The sequence below is a fragment of the Plectropomus leopardus genome, chromosome 16 (assembly GCF_008729295.1).
Source record: "Plectropomus leopardus isolate mb chromosome 16, YSFRI_Pleo_2.0, whole genome shotgun sequence".
Lineage (NCBI taxonomy): Eukaryota > Metazoa > Chordata > Actinopteri > Perciformes > Serranidae > Plectropomus > Plectropomus leopardus.
In genome coordinates, this window is record NC_056478.1 from 17,470,763 (window position 1) to 17,485,790 (window position 15,028).

Consider the following 15,028-nt stretch of genomic DNA (forward strand, 5'->3'; position numbering starts at 1 on the left):
TGTTTTTTTTTTAATGCACAAAAACCCACTAAAAACAGGAGAAAGTCTCCTCTCCCATTGCCTGTAGATGAGTTTGCTTTTCTATTTTTTGGTGTGTCACATTCAACATCCTATGTTTCGTCACAGAATTACAGTGTATGCATGGCGCCAACAACAACAGCATTTTTTTTCTTTTAAATGTGCGTGTGTTTCTCTGTATCATTCTGTGATCGATGGATGACAGGAGCAGCTGTTGCGAGTGAATGCAAACTTTAAAACCCAGCAGAATGAACTGAATTGACTTTCACTGCACCCGACATTCTGCTGCTTCATCTTTTCTTCCAGTGTAGGCCCTGCTCTCTGACAGTCTGGTGAAATTAACATTTGAGTGTTATATAATTTTCAACAGTGCTCCTAATGAATAGTCCAGCACCAAAAACTAGAAAATCTTTAGAAAAAGTAAAAAGTAGATAAGAGCTGCAATGATTGACAATTAATTCATAAACAGAAAAAATACATAACAATAAACAATCTGAAATTCTGTATAGTCGTGTAGGCAATGTTATTATGCTTTCGATCATGGAATTTACCCAGATGTTTAAAATTGATATTTTCTCTCTGCATTCTAATTACATTCTAACTTTGAAACTCAACTAGATTGATTTTAGTGTTTTCTGTGAGACTTAGTATCAAAATACACGGTGATGTGTAGGTTTACCACAGTAGATGTTACACCGTTCACTCTTTTATAATTGTAGAGGTGTTCATTTCCTGTAACAGACATTTGAACTTTAAAAAGTTGGGCTTTCAGGCCGATCTCTGTGAACTTTCACACCATCTCATTTCCGCTGTGGATGCATCTTAGAAACCTGAAAGCTCTTCATAACCCAGTGATTGGCTTCACTGGGAGAAGTGTGTGAGTAATAGCATGCTTGTTTTTTTTTTTTTTTTTTAATTGTGCAACATTTTACTTTGGCAATGTTGGAGACAAGGACCTTACCCACGTCCTGAGCAGAATTTAAATGAGGGAGCGGTGCATTTATTCGAGTCAAACATTTCATTGCTCTCTCCACCTCTGCCCCTATCTGTGCTGCATTTCCCAGCCTCACTGCCTGCAGCACATACAAAGAAAGCTGGGGGGCTTAGATGGAGAGTGAAAGTCTGTGACTGTATGTGTAGAGGTGTGTGTGTGTGTGTGTGTGTGTGTGTGTGTGTGTGTGTGTGTACAGGGTGAGGAATCAGTCTTTGGAAAGCTGCTTAGGCAGCAATGACTAAGACAATGGGCCCCGTAAGCCACTTCAGCAGGATTACAACGAACCACTTGGCTAAGTGACATCAGGCCTTTCTTCATTCAGCGGCGTGGACGCCGGCCATCCAGGTGACAGAGAGAGCGCGTCTGTGAACTTTGCCCTTTGTTTCTCAGCAACCGCCGCCAGTGCTGCTTTCAAGTTCTCCTGTCAGAAGTGTCAACTTTTGAAATCATCAGTACACAGAGCTGGCAAACAATAGCTGTGAGTCATCAACACTGAATGCATCCACAAGGATGAAATGGGAAGAAAAAATAAAAAAAAAACATGGCTCAGGATTCTGAGCTAAGGCTAGGGGATATATCGAATATATTTGATATTGCGGAGGCAGGGCCCCGTTCGTTCCTACAAAAGTTGCTCAGTGGCGCATGAAGCCAAAAGAGCTCTGTTTCTACGGTACAAACGTACCCAGAGATTTATGGCTGCCCATCCTGGCAGAGTGTGTCTGAGTGGCTAACTTCAGCTAGCCGAACGGCTCACTTCTGGTTCAACGTAACCCTAACTTGAACAGGGATACAATTATTTAATCTTGCACCTCCTCCAGACTTCTGAAACGTTATCGGTGCAAATGGATCAAAGTCCAATAGTGAAATGAGTCATTCTGTGGGGGTTGTGACGGCAAAAAAAAAGTGGAGGTCTTTTCCACAGTGTAAGTTTATAGGAAAAAGTCTTCCTCGGGGCTTGTTTCTATGCCTTTGTGTTGGGTTTGTGCATTAAGTGCAATAAAATTTAATTTATTCAGTGAAAAAAACAAAACATGACTTAATAGCGACAACATTAACCAAAAAGTCCACTGTAACTCTCAAGGTTCACCAACAAAACACTTCTTTTTCTACACATTTTTTCTACACAAAAACGAAAGCTGTAGTTATTGATGATTTGATTTGAATTTTTGGACTATGACACAATATTTGCTGATATCAAAAAGTCTGCCTCAACAAGATTTTGATCAAATTCAAATCAGGGGCCTCTAATTAACATGAGACAACATCAGCTAATATCCTCATTGTGTTTTCCTTGGTTGTTATTCTGCTTGACACTAAGCTGCTAGCACTGTTCAGATTTTAAGAAAAGAGGTGCGCTTGGACAGGAATGGTGACAAAGACATGCTATGGAAATTTCAAAATAAAGGCATATTTATCTATCAATGTTTTCCCTTTGCAAAAGTGATAACTGATTGTTGATCATTGAATCAATAATTGATCCAGATCCATGTATTACTGTTACTTCCCTATTCAACAGTATATCAGTAGTGCCAACAGACGACTCAGTAATATCCTCCAGGCTAATGAGGTAATAGATATAAATGACGTGAGACTGAACATCACTATCAACACTTTGCAGCAATATAAACATAAAAGGATTTGTTAAGAAGCTTTCAGACCACACTGGAAGGGTTTATATTTACTAAAAGGAAAGACATCCTTAAGGAATGCCGGTCCAAATACATTCTGGGAGTTTGTTAAGTTGAAGAAACAACAATACAGAGGACAAACACATAATCATGCTCACTCACTTACTCAGTTTAGGGGTTCAAATTCAGCAAATGTGCATGACTTTGGATTGGGAGTGAAAAAAATAAAAGAACAACATCCAACCAGAAAAAACAGGTTTGTTCAAGTCTCTGTGGAGGTGATAGTGTTATTCACGAGGACACTGCCCCAGTGTCAGCTTTGCCATGGATGTAATGGTTTCCTTCAAATCCCTGTGGAACATTTTGACATTTCCACTTTCATGCAACTACATGCTCACCTCTCCTGGTGTCCCAGGTCCTGCAGGAGCGTGTCGGCGTACTTCTGCCTCTCGCTGGGCTCAGCGCTGGCCAATTTCTTCACCTCACTGCGAACAAAGTACCAGAACTCCTTAACGCCGTTCTCCACCCTCCTCCGCAGCTCCTCCTGAGTGGGCCCAGGGCCTGCAGGGGGGGAAAGTGAGAGAGAACGTCTCACATCACAGCAAAACATAAAGATGCTCAGCTGGCACGACATTTGAAGCTCAGGTATGATCTGAAACAATGAATCGATGATGTTAACTTCAAAGCAGCTCCATGGGAATACAGCTGGGAGGGGAAAGATGCCAAGAGGTGTTTAGGAATGTTTGAGCACTAGATGATATGAGTCTAAATAGGCTAATGGCACAAAGCAAGGTTTCGGAATATAACCATTAAAATGTTCCTTTTTTATTCTTTGTCCCTGGGAGTTGCTTTGACCTCAATAAGGAGCACTTGATCACTGTTTGTGTGCCTCATGGCTCTCTCTCATGTTTTTTCTCACACAGTTCTAACAACAGGAAGGAACTTTATACCCTGCCCGAACCCAAACAATGTAGAGTAACCTGCATAGATAACACAGCTGACTGCTCTGGTTTCTGAGGAGAGAAAAAACAAAAAAAAATCGAGGAAAGGGAAGGACAGCCTCAAGCACGAGGAGAAAGAGCTGGTGGTGGAGAGGGAAAAGCTTTTTTTACCTTCCTATCTTGCGCTCTCTCTTCTCTCCGCACTCCCTCCCTAGGCGGAAAAAAAGCTGGAGGGTATTTTTAGCTTTTTCTTCCCCTGCGGCAAGATAGAAAGGCTGACCCCGTGCTGCCCTCCACGCTCACATGTCCTTCTTTATTTTCTCTCTGTCTGTCTCTTTTCTCTCAGCTCCCCTCCATTCTGCCATTGGGGCATTCACACTGCTTCCACTTCATTCACACATTTCCCCGCTCACCTGACAGCTTTCCTGCCCCTCTGACCACTGCTTAGAGTGGCAAACACACACAAAACCCTGCCCATCTGACGGCGCGGCTCTGACATCATCGCTGCCGAGCTGCAGCAGGTTTAACGGCAGGCTGGACTGAGATTCTTGAGCAGGCAAAAGCTCAAAAGAGCCGTTGACTGGTTTATACCATATATAGTCAACCCCCACACCTTCAGAATCAATCCTTTCATATTTCCAAGCTCTGTGCCAAATCCTTCCCTGCAACCTTTTACATGGTGCGGCCCTGCTTACCGTCGCCAGTGAGTTTCTGGAAGCTGTGGATCTTCTGTTTGGCTCTGGTTAGCTGGTCCTCCAGGGAGCGCAGTCTCCCTGCAGCCAGGGACCCGGCTTCTGCCTGTCCCTCTGGTATCCTGGGGGAGGAAGACACAAGGAGAGGATGTTATGGGTGAGCATGGGACCGTGTGTGCACCAACAGAGGGAACAAAGCGCAAAAATGTCTTACTATGCAGAAATACTCTGCTGATACTGTATAACCGAATCCCACTAAACGAAAATGTGAAAAATGATTCAGAAAAATGCTATTCAGAGTAGTGCTGCAAATAATTACGTTCAAAATCAAAGAAGCTATCAACATTTTTTTGAATACTCATTTAACCCTTTGAAACCTGAGCATTTGGCTTGATTTTTTTCAAAAGCATGGCAAGAAGGTAATGAGCAACTTAAAAGGAAATGGCACTAAAAGTAGCAAGGAATTAGTTAAAAGTTAGCTGAAAATAAGCAACAAAAAAGAAAGAAAGCACAAAAACAAGGAAATAACTCTGAGAAAGTGCCGTTACATAATTTTTAATATTTAATTATAAGAATTACAAATAAAGCTTTTCAAATATTTTTTTCTAGTTTTTTGATCATTTTTAATCATTGCCCCCAGCTTATCTTGAAGTAATTGTCTTGGCACCTCTTACTAATTTTTTGCAATTTGCAGGACTTGTTTTGTCAAAGTGCTCAGTTCTTTTATAATCCATGTATAAAAAAAGGAATCAAACCCTTTTTTTCAGGTTTCAGGGGTGTAAATGCTTTTGACAGGTGCCAGAACCCAGCACAAAACAACTGATGCTGATACAGCTGTTAAAGGGTTAAGTGCAAAAATAAAAAATGACAGGCATAATTTTCCAAAGCACAAATTAACATATAAACATCTTCAAAATGCTGATTTAGTCTGAATACCCCCCATCTCTCTCTCTCTCTCTCTCTCACACACACACACACACACATACACAAACACACAAAACAATATTAAACTTAAAATCTTAAAATTTGAGCAGTTTTCATTACTTTACCTTGACTTTTACTTCGATAAAACGTAACAGTAACCCACACTCAGAAGCAACCTCTGAGGCTGAAAATTTAAACCGACACTGCAGCGCAAAAAACTGCAGTTCCTTCATTGGCCACTTGAGGCTGGCTCCAGAAGTGAGTCAATCCCCACAGACTCCATGTTAAAATGCCCAACTTTACAGCAGAAATAAACATATTTACAGCCTGGTACAAAAAATAGTTTTGGTCTCTATAGCTAACTTTCCCCTTTGTGACAACTGTACAGGCCATCTGCTAATATAGTGCATGTGAGTCCCTGTGTGTATCCCATTGCCAAGCTAATGGCCACCGCTCTGCACTGTGCTCATAAGGTGGTTGCCGCTAATATTACCGCCCTGACCAACGTCAGCAGAACACTGCAGACACTCCCAGCTCAGACTCTTAATCATAGATATGCTCTGGATGTCACATACAGCTCCTTAAAAACAACAAACGAATAACTAATACTGCTGCCAATCACTGAAGAATCAACTGGTTCAGCACACAACTTGATGTAAAACTAGTGAATCACCAGTAAAACATGTTATGAAAAATGATCATTCAAATCGAACAGAACCAATCCCGCAATTCTGTCTTCCTTCATTTTGGTCTAACAACACAATGGACAAATTCACTTCATCATCAACCGTTCCTGCACCTGAATGACTGACTGTGCACACCACTTGCTTGTCTATAATTAGTCTTCGCTTGTGATTTTCAATCTGGAAAAGCATGTTCACTGTTGTGCAAATATTGTTACATCCAACATCAACCAAAATCAGTCTCTGCATCAAATCTGAGGAGAAACACTGCAGGGTCACACATTTGCAGAACTCCGCTTCATTTTATATCTACAACACCGAGTTTTTGCAGTCATTAGTGAGGCGCAGGAGTTTGGAGAGGCACTGAGAATGCTTAACATTCACTGCTTGGTTTGATATGTACTGTACATTTTCATTTGGACATTTCTGGACTTAAAAGTTGCAGTGAAAACTGAGCTGTGAGGGCTGACATCTTTTAATGTGCACCACTGAAAATTCTACTTCATTTGCTGAGACACCACAGTGGAGCTTCCTAGAGGCCCGTCCCAGTTTATTTATTTAAAGATCAAGATTATGTACAAAGTACTGACTCATTTCATGTTTTTCAAATCAAGTCTATCTACTTCTGAACAATACATTATATCCTGCTTCAATATCCAACGACTAGTCTATGCACTGAATGTCAAATCATGCAGACAAGTGGCAGTTAAATGCCATTTTTGCGACTTTGAATTAAAAACTGTAGATGAATCCAGAGAAGTAAGTAAACAAGTCACCGTCCCTGTGGTGGAATGTCCCTAAAATACGCACCTTGGGAATAAGTGCTGCCCTAACAAGTGTATAATTTTCTCCTTTTACCTTTAATGTCTATGCAAAGTGACTTTTGACAAAATCTGGATCAGAACCTGTGCTGTTCTCAGCTGCTCCAACCACTGTGGCAAACTTCAACTTTAGAGGAAAAAAAAAGACTGTAAAACAAGTAACATCAGCTACGTTAGCGCTGCTAGCCCACTAACATTAGGTATGTCAGCAATGCAGTGTTAATTTGTTGTTAACTGACTTGTTTTACGATCAGTTTGTTTTTCCAAAATTGAAGTTTGCCACAACCGTTGGAGCAGCTGAGAACAGCGTAAGCTAATGTTATACTGTCTCAGGGCAAAAAGAGCATGCATAATATTTTCCAGTGTTTCGGTTTGAACGAGAGAGTGTTAAACAGACAGATGAATGCATTGTAGCGACTGTTGAAAACACAAACAGGGTGCTTCTACGTCCTGTGTGATGCCTTTGGACGTAGCAAGAAATGTGACCTGATTATCATGGTTTTTGAAAAATGCACCGCAGAAGCCGAATATAAAGACATTTCATACACCAGGCATAAATAACGCCAACCAGCTGACGCGCATATAAACAGCCTTATTCATGAGTCAGCTGTGACTTTGTCAATGTTTAACACTTTAGTCTGCATGAAGCACTCGCATGTCTGCGACCACATACAATTTTAACTCGCACTCTCACACAAAAAAAAGGTTACATATGCCGCATATCTTATATGTTATGTGCAAACATTATGGTCGCAGTCAAGAGGCCAGAAAAAAGAATAAAACACTTTGTGTGCTATTCTCTCTTGACATGATTCCAACAATGCCTGCCTGATGTAATGTAATGGGCCAACATTTTTATTTTATAGTGGATACAAATGTAATTTATTCCATCCGTGATATCACTTTATTCCATCAAATAAAATTAACTTATAATAAAAACAAAATCAAAGCTATTTAAGTTCAGTAAATAGATTAAATAGAATTTGTTGCTGTTCTCTGACCATTTACGAGCAGCCGTACTGGAAATCCCCTCTCATTACTGTTCGTACTGTATGCTGATTGGTGGTGCAGTGGCCATGGTGGCCTGGTCTTTCTTTTGTGTGTGAAATAGGACAAAAAAGATCATATCATTTACATATATTACAAACAATTAATAATTCCCTTTAAATGTTTTGTCACTGAGGCACAGCTACATGGTCTCTGTAGTTCTTTGTGTTATTATTCTTGATAAAATGTGAACATGCACGATTAAATTACAGTAAGCACTTAAAAGCGTCATATTAACGCTCAGCCAATTAACAACTGATAATCTAGCAAATTGCTCATTATAGTTCAAATGTTTGGGCAGCCTTTCAGTCCACTGAACGCATTCCACACTCATGTAATAAGCTAATTTCCACTGCATATCTATACACCCTAATCTGTGTTAAAACTGCATGTTTTCAGTGTGATTATCACTCCCTGGTAAATACAAGAATATGAATAAAAATGTTCACAGCTCTGTGTCGATGAACTGCGAATAACCACTGCATGCATGTAATGAAAACACAAACGAGCACTCTGACATGCTCAGAAACACAGAGTTCAGATCAGCCGAGGAGAAAAAGAGAACTGCGACTGACATTATACCAAATCAATTCCTCTACATAAAACTATTAAAAATGGAATATGTTCGAATGCACGGGGGCATTGGCGAAGTGCTGCAAAGGCCATGTTAATGAGTCATCAAGGCATGCAAACTCAATTTGCTCCCTGAGTGAGGAACATCAGTCGCTGGCAGGCATAAAGATGAGACTTTTAAAGTTGCAACAGCCCCTCTCGCTGCACAGCCCCCCCCTCCTCCTCCTCGCTGTTGAAGCCTCAGTCCCTGAGAAGCCCTGGCCTCCCACTTCACTGAGCACTAACTGAGCATTGTGCTTCAAAGCCATGGAAATAACTGAGGAGGAAAAGGGAAGATATGTTAACTCATTCATTATGTAACCGTATGATGGACGAGGATAAACCTTTTCATACCTTTGTGGCATCATGTATGTCTTAAATTCATGCTGCCTTTTCTCTGTGAAGTCTGAATGACCGGTGCAGCTGCCTGACACAGATCTCCCGAAATAAGACCCCGGTGCATTTCCTTCTAAAGTATCATCTCTACTTTGTTTTCTCATAGCTAAGTCTGTTCACACACACACACACACACAACAGGATCTCCCTGAGGCCACACCCTAACCTGCTTGTTACACCATTGTACAGGAAGTAGGACTATTTCCTAAGTGACATCATTTCTCAGGGGTTTTAAGTGCTGCTAAAACTGTAGCATAAAGCAACATGATATCTCCTTGAACGAGGCAGGAGAAATAGGCCAGAGCAGCACAGGCTAATGAGCAGAGACGTGATACAGAGGTTAGCTAACATGCTCCAAAGAGACATAAACTGCTGAGACACAATGCTGGTGCAGGCAGACCGCAAGCATCCCCCAACCAAGATATGTAGGTATAAAATAAATCCAAACACTCGGCGGGATCAAAACCCACACACACACACACACACAGGAAGGAGGCAAATACGGTACACAAATACACAAATGATCCCTGACGGTATCTCTAGAGGACCTGAAGCGGAGACTAGACAAGGCAGCTGCATTCAACGGCGTCTTAATCAAACGATACAGGAGAGGGAACAGATGAGACAAACTCTGACTCGGGGGAGGCGGGGCGGAGAGGTGGGGGGAAATACTGCGGAGTGAAAGACAAGCTATGAAAGCAGGGGGGTGATGAGCCCCACCGGCGCTAAGCGCTGAGCCGGAAAGCAGGTGAGGTTCAGCGCGCAACCCAGTTTCCTCTGAAATGCTGCCCCAGCTGTCGCTCCATTGCCTCCTGCCCCTGCACCCAGTAACCGTGGAGTTCACAGGGTGATCACAGCCGGGGCGGTTTGAACGGTGGGAGCCTGGGTGGTACTGCGGCGCATACATATTTCTGTGGTAAGATTGAGTACAATCTGCTTGACTTCAAAAGGAATCCTATGTGCTGACCTGGGAAGCCATTCATATGGAGAGAGATGGAAAGTATTCTGGAGGGTGTAGATGAAAGCAGGCAACATGGACACAATTTGCCTTTACATTAAGAAGAAAACTTAAAAGAAGAGTTCACCCCACAATGAGAAAAACATTTTTCCTCTTACCTATAGTGCTATTTATCAATCCAGAGGGTGTTTTGGTGTGAGTTTCCGAGTGTTGGAGATATTGGCCATAAAGATGTCTGCCTTTTCTTGAACATAATAAAGGTAGATGGCACTCTGCTTGTGGTGCTCAAAGGGCCCAAAAAATATATTTTAAAAACTCAACAGGAATGTCTCTTTCCAGAAACCATGACCCTGTTTCTAAAGATAATCCACAGACCTTATTGTGAGCAGTTTCACATTGGAAATATTTTCTTCTACTTAACTACACCTGCCAAACACATCACTGCACAAGATGTAAACATTAATGGCGTCCTCCTCGGCTTAGGTTTGACAATTAGCTCGCTCAGTGGTGTTGGGTCAGAATAAGAATGAGATTGTTTACCAAGGAATTAGCTTTGTTGCATACATTAAAGCATAAAAAGCAGGGCTCCAACAACTTAAAACAAGTGAGATTTAAGACTTTTTAAGACATTTTTAATGCCACACAAAATTAAATTTAAGAACATTTTCAAAAAGCTATTCATAATATCCTTTTCCCCTTGTCTAAGCATTTTTAAGACTTTTGAAAGATTGATTTCAGAAATTTTAATAATAACTAAGGCCTTATTTTTAGATTAATGAATTTAATGTCTTTTAGTACACTAACCTGCTTGTTACAGGTTACAAGTACTGAAACACTTAAGAATATAACTAAAGAATGGTAAAGTTACAATAAAAATGTATTTAAAAAGTACTATAATATAACAAATATACACAGTGTAGCTGTGTCAGAATAAACAAGCTGTATAGTTTTGTGCAGGATGTGCCAAAACATCAGGCAGGGGTTGTGCATAAGTTCTCAGCAGAGCAAATATGTGCAGAGATAACGGCCCATGATCGGTTAACTGACTAACAAGTTTAGTCAGTAATGCATTTTACAGAGATCGTGCCACTGATGCTGCAGCAATGTGTGATTTTAGACACCATTCTGCCATCCTGCAAGCAAAACAGGCACGACAAGCTTGACATCGAACACAACAGCCTCTTGTTTGACATAAAACATTTGCAAATAAATAACAATCATGTACCTCATTGTTTTCCCAATTTATGGCCACTGTTCTTCTTCTTTGAGTTAACCGCTAACTACTGCTTGCAGCTTTTTAAAACTCAGGCTATGGGTCACACGCACAACACGTCATCAAACGGTCACATCTGCCCCACCCATGATTCCGTCCTGCCACCTGTACCTTTTACACAGACGCTGTTTTGGCGCTGTTACTGCTTCACAGAGTACCATCTAGTTCCATTATATTTGAGAGAAGGCAGATACCTGAAATCTCCAACAATTGACAACTCACACCAAAACAATCTCCACTGATAAATAGCAGTACAGGTAAGAGGAAATTGATTGATTTTGGAGTGAACCGTCTCCTTAATGTTCCCACACTTTGTACTTGTTTGCATATGTGTGAATCACCAGGCCGTGATGCGTCAAAGACTTGACTGACATATTCCAGCCTTTCATGGAAACTTGCTGTGTTAAACCAAACCTCTTGACTCCAATAAGTCAAGCTAATAAACCCCAGGAATGTGCATGTGGGAAAAGGCGAGTAAACACTATAAATGGGTGGAAAAGTGCGGTACTAGTGTAAAAACCTCTGCTACGTCTGCTCAGGATCAATCTGAAAGACCCATTTAAAGAGATTATAATAGGAATAGTGCTAACCCACAAAACTGTGTGACTGTATTACACTGTATACTACATATGCAGTTTGTGAGTTTGTGTGAATATTTCTGCATTATGTCAAATCGGTTAATCTATGTCTCCTTTCATTGCTGTCTCCATGTTATGTCCACCGACTCAAACAGCATAATTCCAAGTAAACGGATTCTGAATGGTGCATTCTTGCCTCACATGCCTCAACGCCTCAGTACACTCAGTGCGAGCCAGTTCTGCTTCGAGCCTACTTGACAGAGATGTCCTGACCACAGACAGCTCCCACAATGGGGCTAGTGTAGAGTGGTAGTAGACTTTCCTTGCTGGGCCTGAGCGACGGCCGGGTCTACGGGAGTTCAGGTCTGGGTACCATTTCAGGATAAATGAGTCCCCTCATCGTCACCTTAGCTGGACACTGGCCTTCCACACCAAACTACACACGTCTGTTTTTACCGTTTAAATTTGCATTTTATTTCACTTGAAAGATAGCAACACAAATGAGTCAGACATATGCAAAAAGAACCACATGTAGGCACTAAGATTTTAGTGCGACGACTGCAGTCTCCACAACTCTTCCAACCCTCTCACTTCACATTTTCCATTTCCTTGCTGCTCTTTACTTAGTGCAGTCCTCACGCCATCCATCATGCTTCCCTCCTGTTCGCCTTCGCTGCATCGCCTCCTCCCTCCCTCCATCCCTCTGTTGGCATGCCTCGGGGATCGATCAGGTCCTCATCGCTCAGCCCAGCTGTCACTCTCACCCCTCGCTCCCTTCGATGTCACACCATCAGGCCCGGCGCGTGTCATTGTCTCCGCAGGAGCCGTGGCTTCGTGCCCGAGGTGACTGACAGCTGCAGAGAGGGCGGAGCCAGACAGACTGAGCAACTCGACCTCGTGCTCACCTCTCATTAATGCTGCTGGGTGATTGGTAGGTTGGCACGCTGCCTGTCGCTCAACTCACTCAGGAGTGGCCTGAATAACCGAATCACTGGACTGAATCTGTAGGCCGGCCAGGTGATGCTAATTTGAATCTGAGAGTTGATTGATGGATTTATTAATGTCACATGACAATTCAATTCCAAAAAATATGAATAGTTCAGCAAAACTCGGTTTATCATGATCAGCAGCATTTGGAGATTCCATCCAGCAGAATGAATAGCTCAATACAGGGTTCCCGCTCATTTTCCATATCAAAATTCAATACTTCTCCAGACTTGAATTTTCAGACTTCTCTTAAGATTTTTTAGACCATATTTCACATCTGAGATAACCAGATGTTTATCATTTAAATAAATGTTGCTTTGACTAGACGACAGTGCATTTTCCCCTGCATATGGATTACAAGTGCTGCCCCCTCCATGTTGAAGATGTCCAATGACTTTTCACAAAGTTTGCATCCAGCTTTCTTTTCCGATTTAGAATCCTTATGCCCATGGCACACTGCATGTGAAAGCAGTGTGCCTGTTGTTTTTTAATTGCAGCCATGTCAACAGTTTAGAGCAGCGGCATTGCCTGCTCGGCTGCTACTCAGCATGAAACATCTTGAGATTTGGTGTCTCGGCAACACATTTTCATCCCAAGTTGTCAGACATCGCCGCTTTGGCAGTATCGTACATACTTTTAGGATTCAGCACAAGGTCTCAAAAAGTTTAATTATAAGTGAGTGTGTTGTATCTCATTTTCTTTTTCAGAAATAGTCTGGTAGCATAAATATTTTTTCATACTCTCCTATCTATTTTCCATACTTACCCAGACATGGAGATTACTGAAATGAAATTACATACTTTTCCATACTAAGTGGGTACCAAGTTGCATCCAAGTCAAGACAAAACAGTGCCAAAAACTGCAGTTCAGAGAACAGCCACTTGAGGCTGGCTTCAAAAGTTAGTCAATTCCCTCAGATCCACCCCTCGCTTCTCTACAGTGCCAACCTCTCACCCACACATGGGCACTGGCTCCCAAAAAAACCAAGATGGCGATGGCCGAAATGCTGAACTTGAGGCTTCAAACGTCAGCGCACAAACCAACAAGTGATGTCACGGTAGCTACATCCATTATATATACAGTCTAAGGTAGGATTGTGTAAGCATCTTCATCCTCTCACTTAAGCTACACAAATTTGCAATTTGTGCTCAAGAAAATCAATATCCCATGCAAAGTGTTTCAGCATGACTATCACTCTCTATCATAAAGCCAATGAGACAATGTAAACAAGATCACTTCAGATAGATGATGAATGCACAACACTGTCCAATACTGCATCACACATCCATCTAGTACTGCTGTGCTGTGATGACACTAACCAAGTTAAATCCCACTCTGAACTATAAATCAATCTCAATGCAGTGGGTTTCTACTGCGCAACAACTCAACACAAAGGTGTAATAATGTCAGTTTTATGGGTTGAAATCTCTCTGAGGCCGCTCATAAAAAATGAATGAAGTAATGTGAAGGTTAGGCGCCTCGGATGAAACCTTCTTTATTGTCCAATGTCAGCGGGACGCTTGCAAAGAGCTGGTTCTGCTTCTTGTGCAACATTTGGTTATTCGTGTTCTTGCTCCAAAATCTGCAGGATGTGCGAGTCAGTGAATTGGGTTAGGCATGCGTTGAGCTAGTCCATCAGTGAGCTAGTGAGTTGTTACATAGTCAGTCAGTCTGTGACAACCTGCAGGCTGGAGTCTGGCTCGGTGCCATGCCTCTGTCAGCAGTTTGGTAGTGGAATGAGGAGGAGGCAGGTGAAGGAGGAGTGAAACGGAGAACAGGAGGAGGCAACGATGTAGGAGGGGCTGTGGCAGGAATGATGGGCAGCTCACTAACAGCCTCTTTGTGCCTATTAGGGTCCTAATATAAGGATAAGAGACACTACAGGGTTGCGCAGTCCTCTCTGTCTGTTTCTTACCACCGCGCACACACACACACATGCAGCAAGACAATAAATTGAACAGAGGACAAACCAACCGCTGTCTCTGTCGATAGCTCATAAAGCTTAACCTCAGTAAGCCAGTTGCCCGCTTTTGGCTTGCTGTGCGGGATACTTAGCCGAAGCTGAAGCTTAGAGGGACTTGAGAAGGCACTGTAGCTCTGCCCCAGTAAACAACTGTGGAGGCCTCAGTCCCAGATCAACAACCGAACTCAATAACAACCAACAAGCGCGCAGTGTGTCGGGGACCCATCTGGACACTGGTCGCCTGAAAGCTGCACTTGTTTTTTATGCCATGAATTCCACCTTTGTTTTTGAGCCAATTTTGAATAATTACAAAAGCAAGGGATTTAATCAGGGACCAGCTGTCTGAAGCAACGTGCGCGCATGTGTTTTTTTATGTTTGCCGATGAGGGCCCCGCATCAAAGTGAATCGGTATATCACAGAAGAGCGGCGATGGCAACATCTGAAGCTTGAGTTCCCTGTTAATATGGCACGCACCAGGACACACTCCTGCATTCCCTCCACACGCGTGCACA

At 42.2% G+C, this 15,028-nt stretch overlaps 1 protein-coding gene across 1 annotated transcript in view; it reads right to left on the bottom strand.

Moving 5' to 3' along the window:
- The window catches only part of fut8b (fucosyltransferase 8b (alpha (1,6) fucosyltransferase)), a 118,763-nt gene that overhangs the window by 39,990 nt on the left and 63,745 nt on the right, over window positions 1-15,028 (bottom strand). The window contains exons 4-5 of the mRNA XM_042504025.1: window positions 4,277-4,395; window positions 3,039-3,201 (exon numbers count right to left, since the gene is read on the bottom strand). Of these exons, the coding sequence (XP_042359959.1) occupies window positions 3,039-3,201; window positions 4,277-4,395 (282 nt within the window). The remainder of the gene's footprint in view (window positions 1-3,038; window positions 3,202-4,276; window positions 4,396-15,028) is intronic.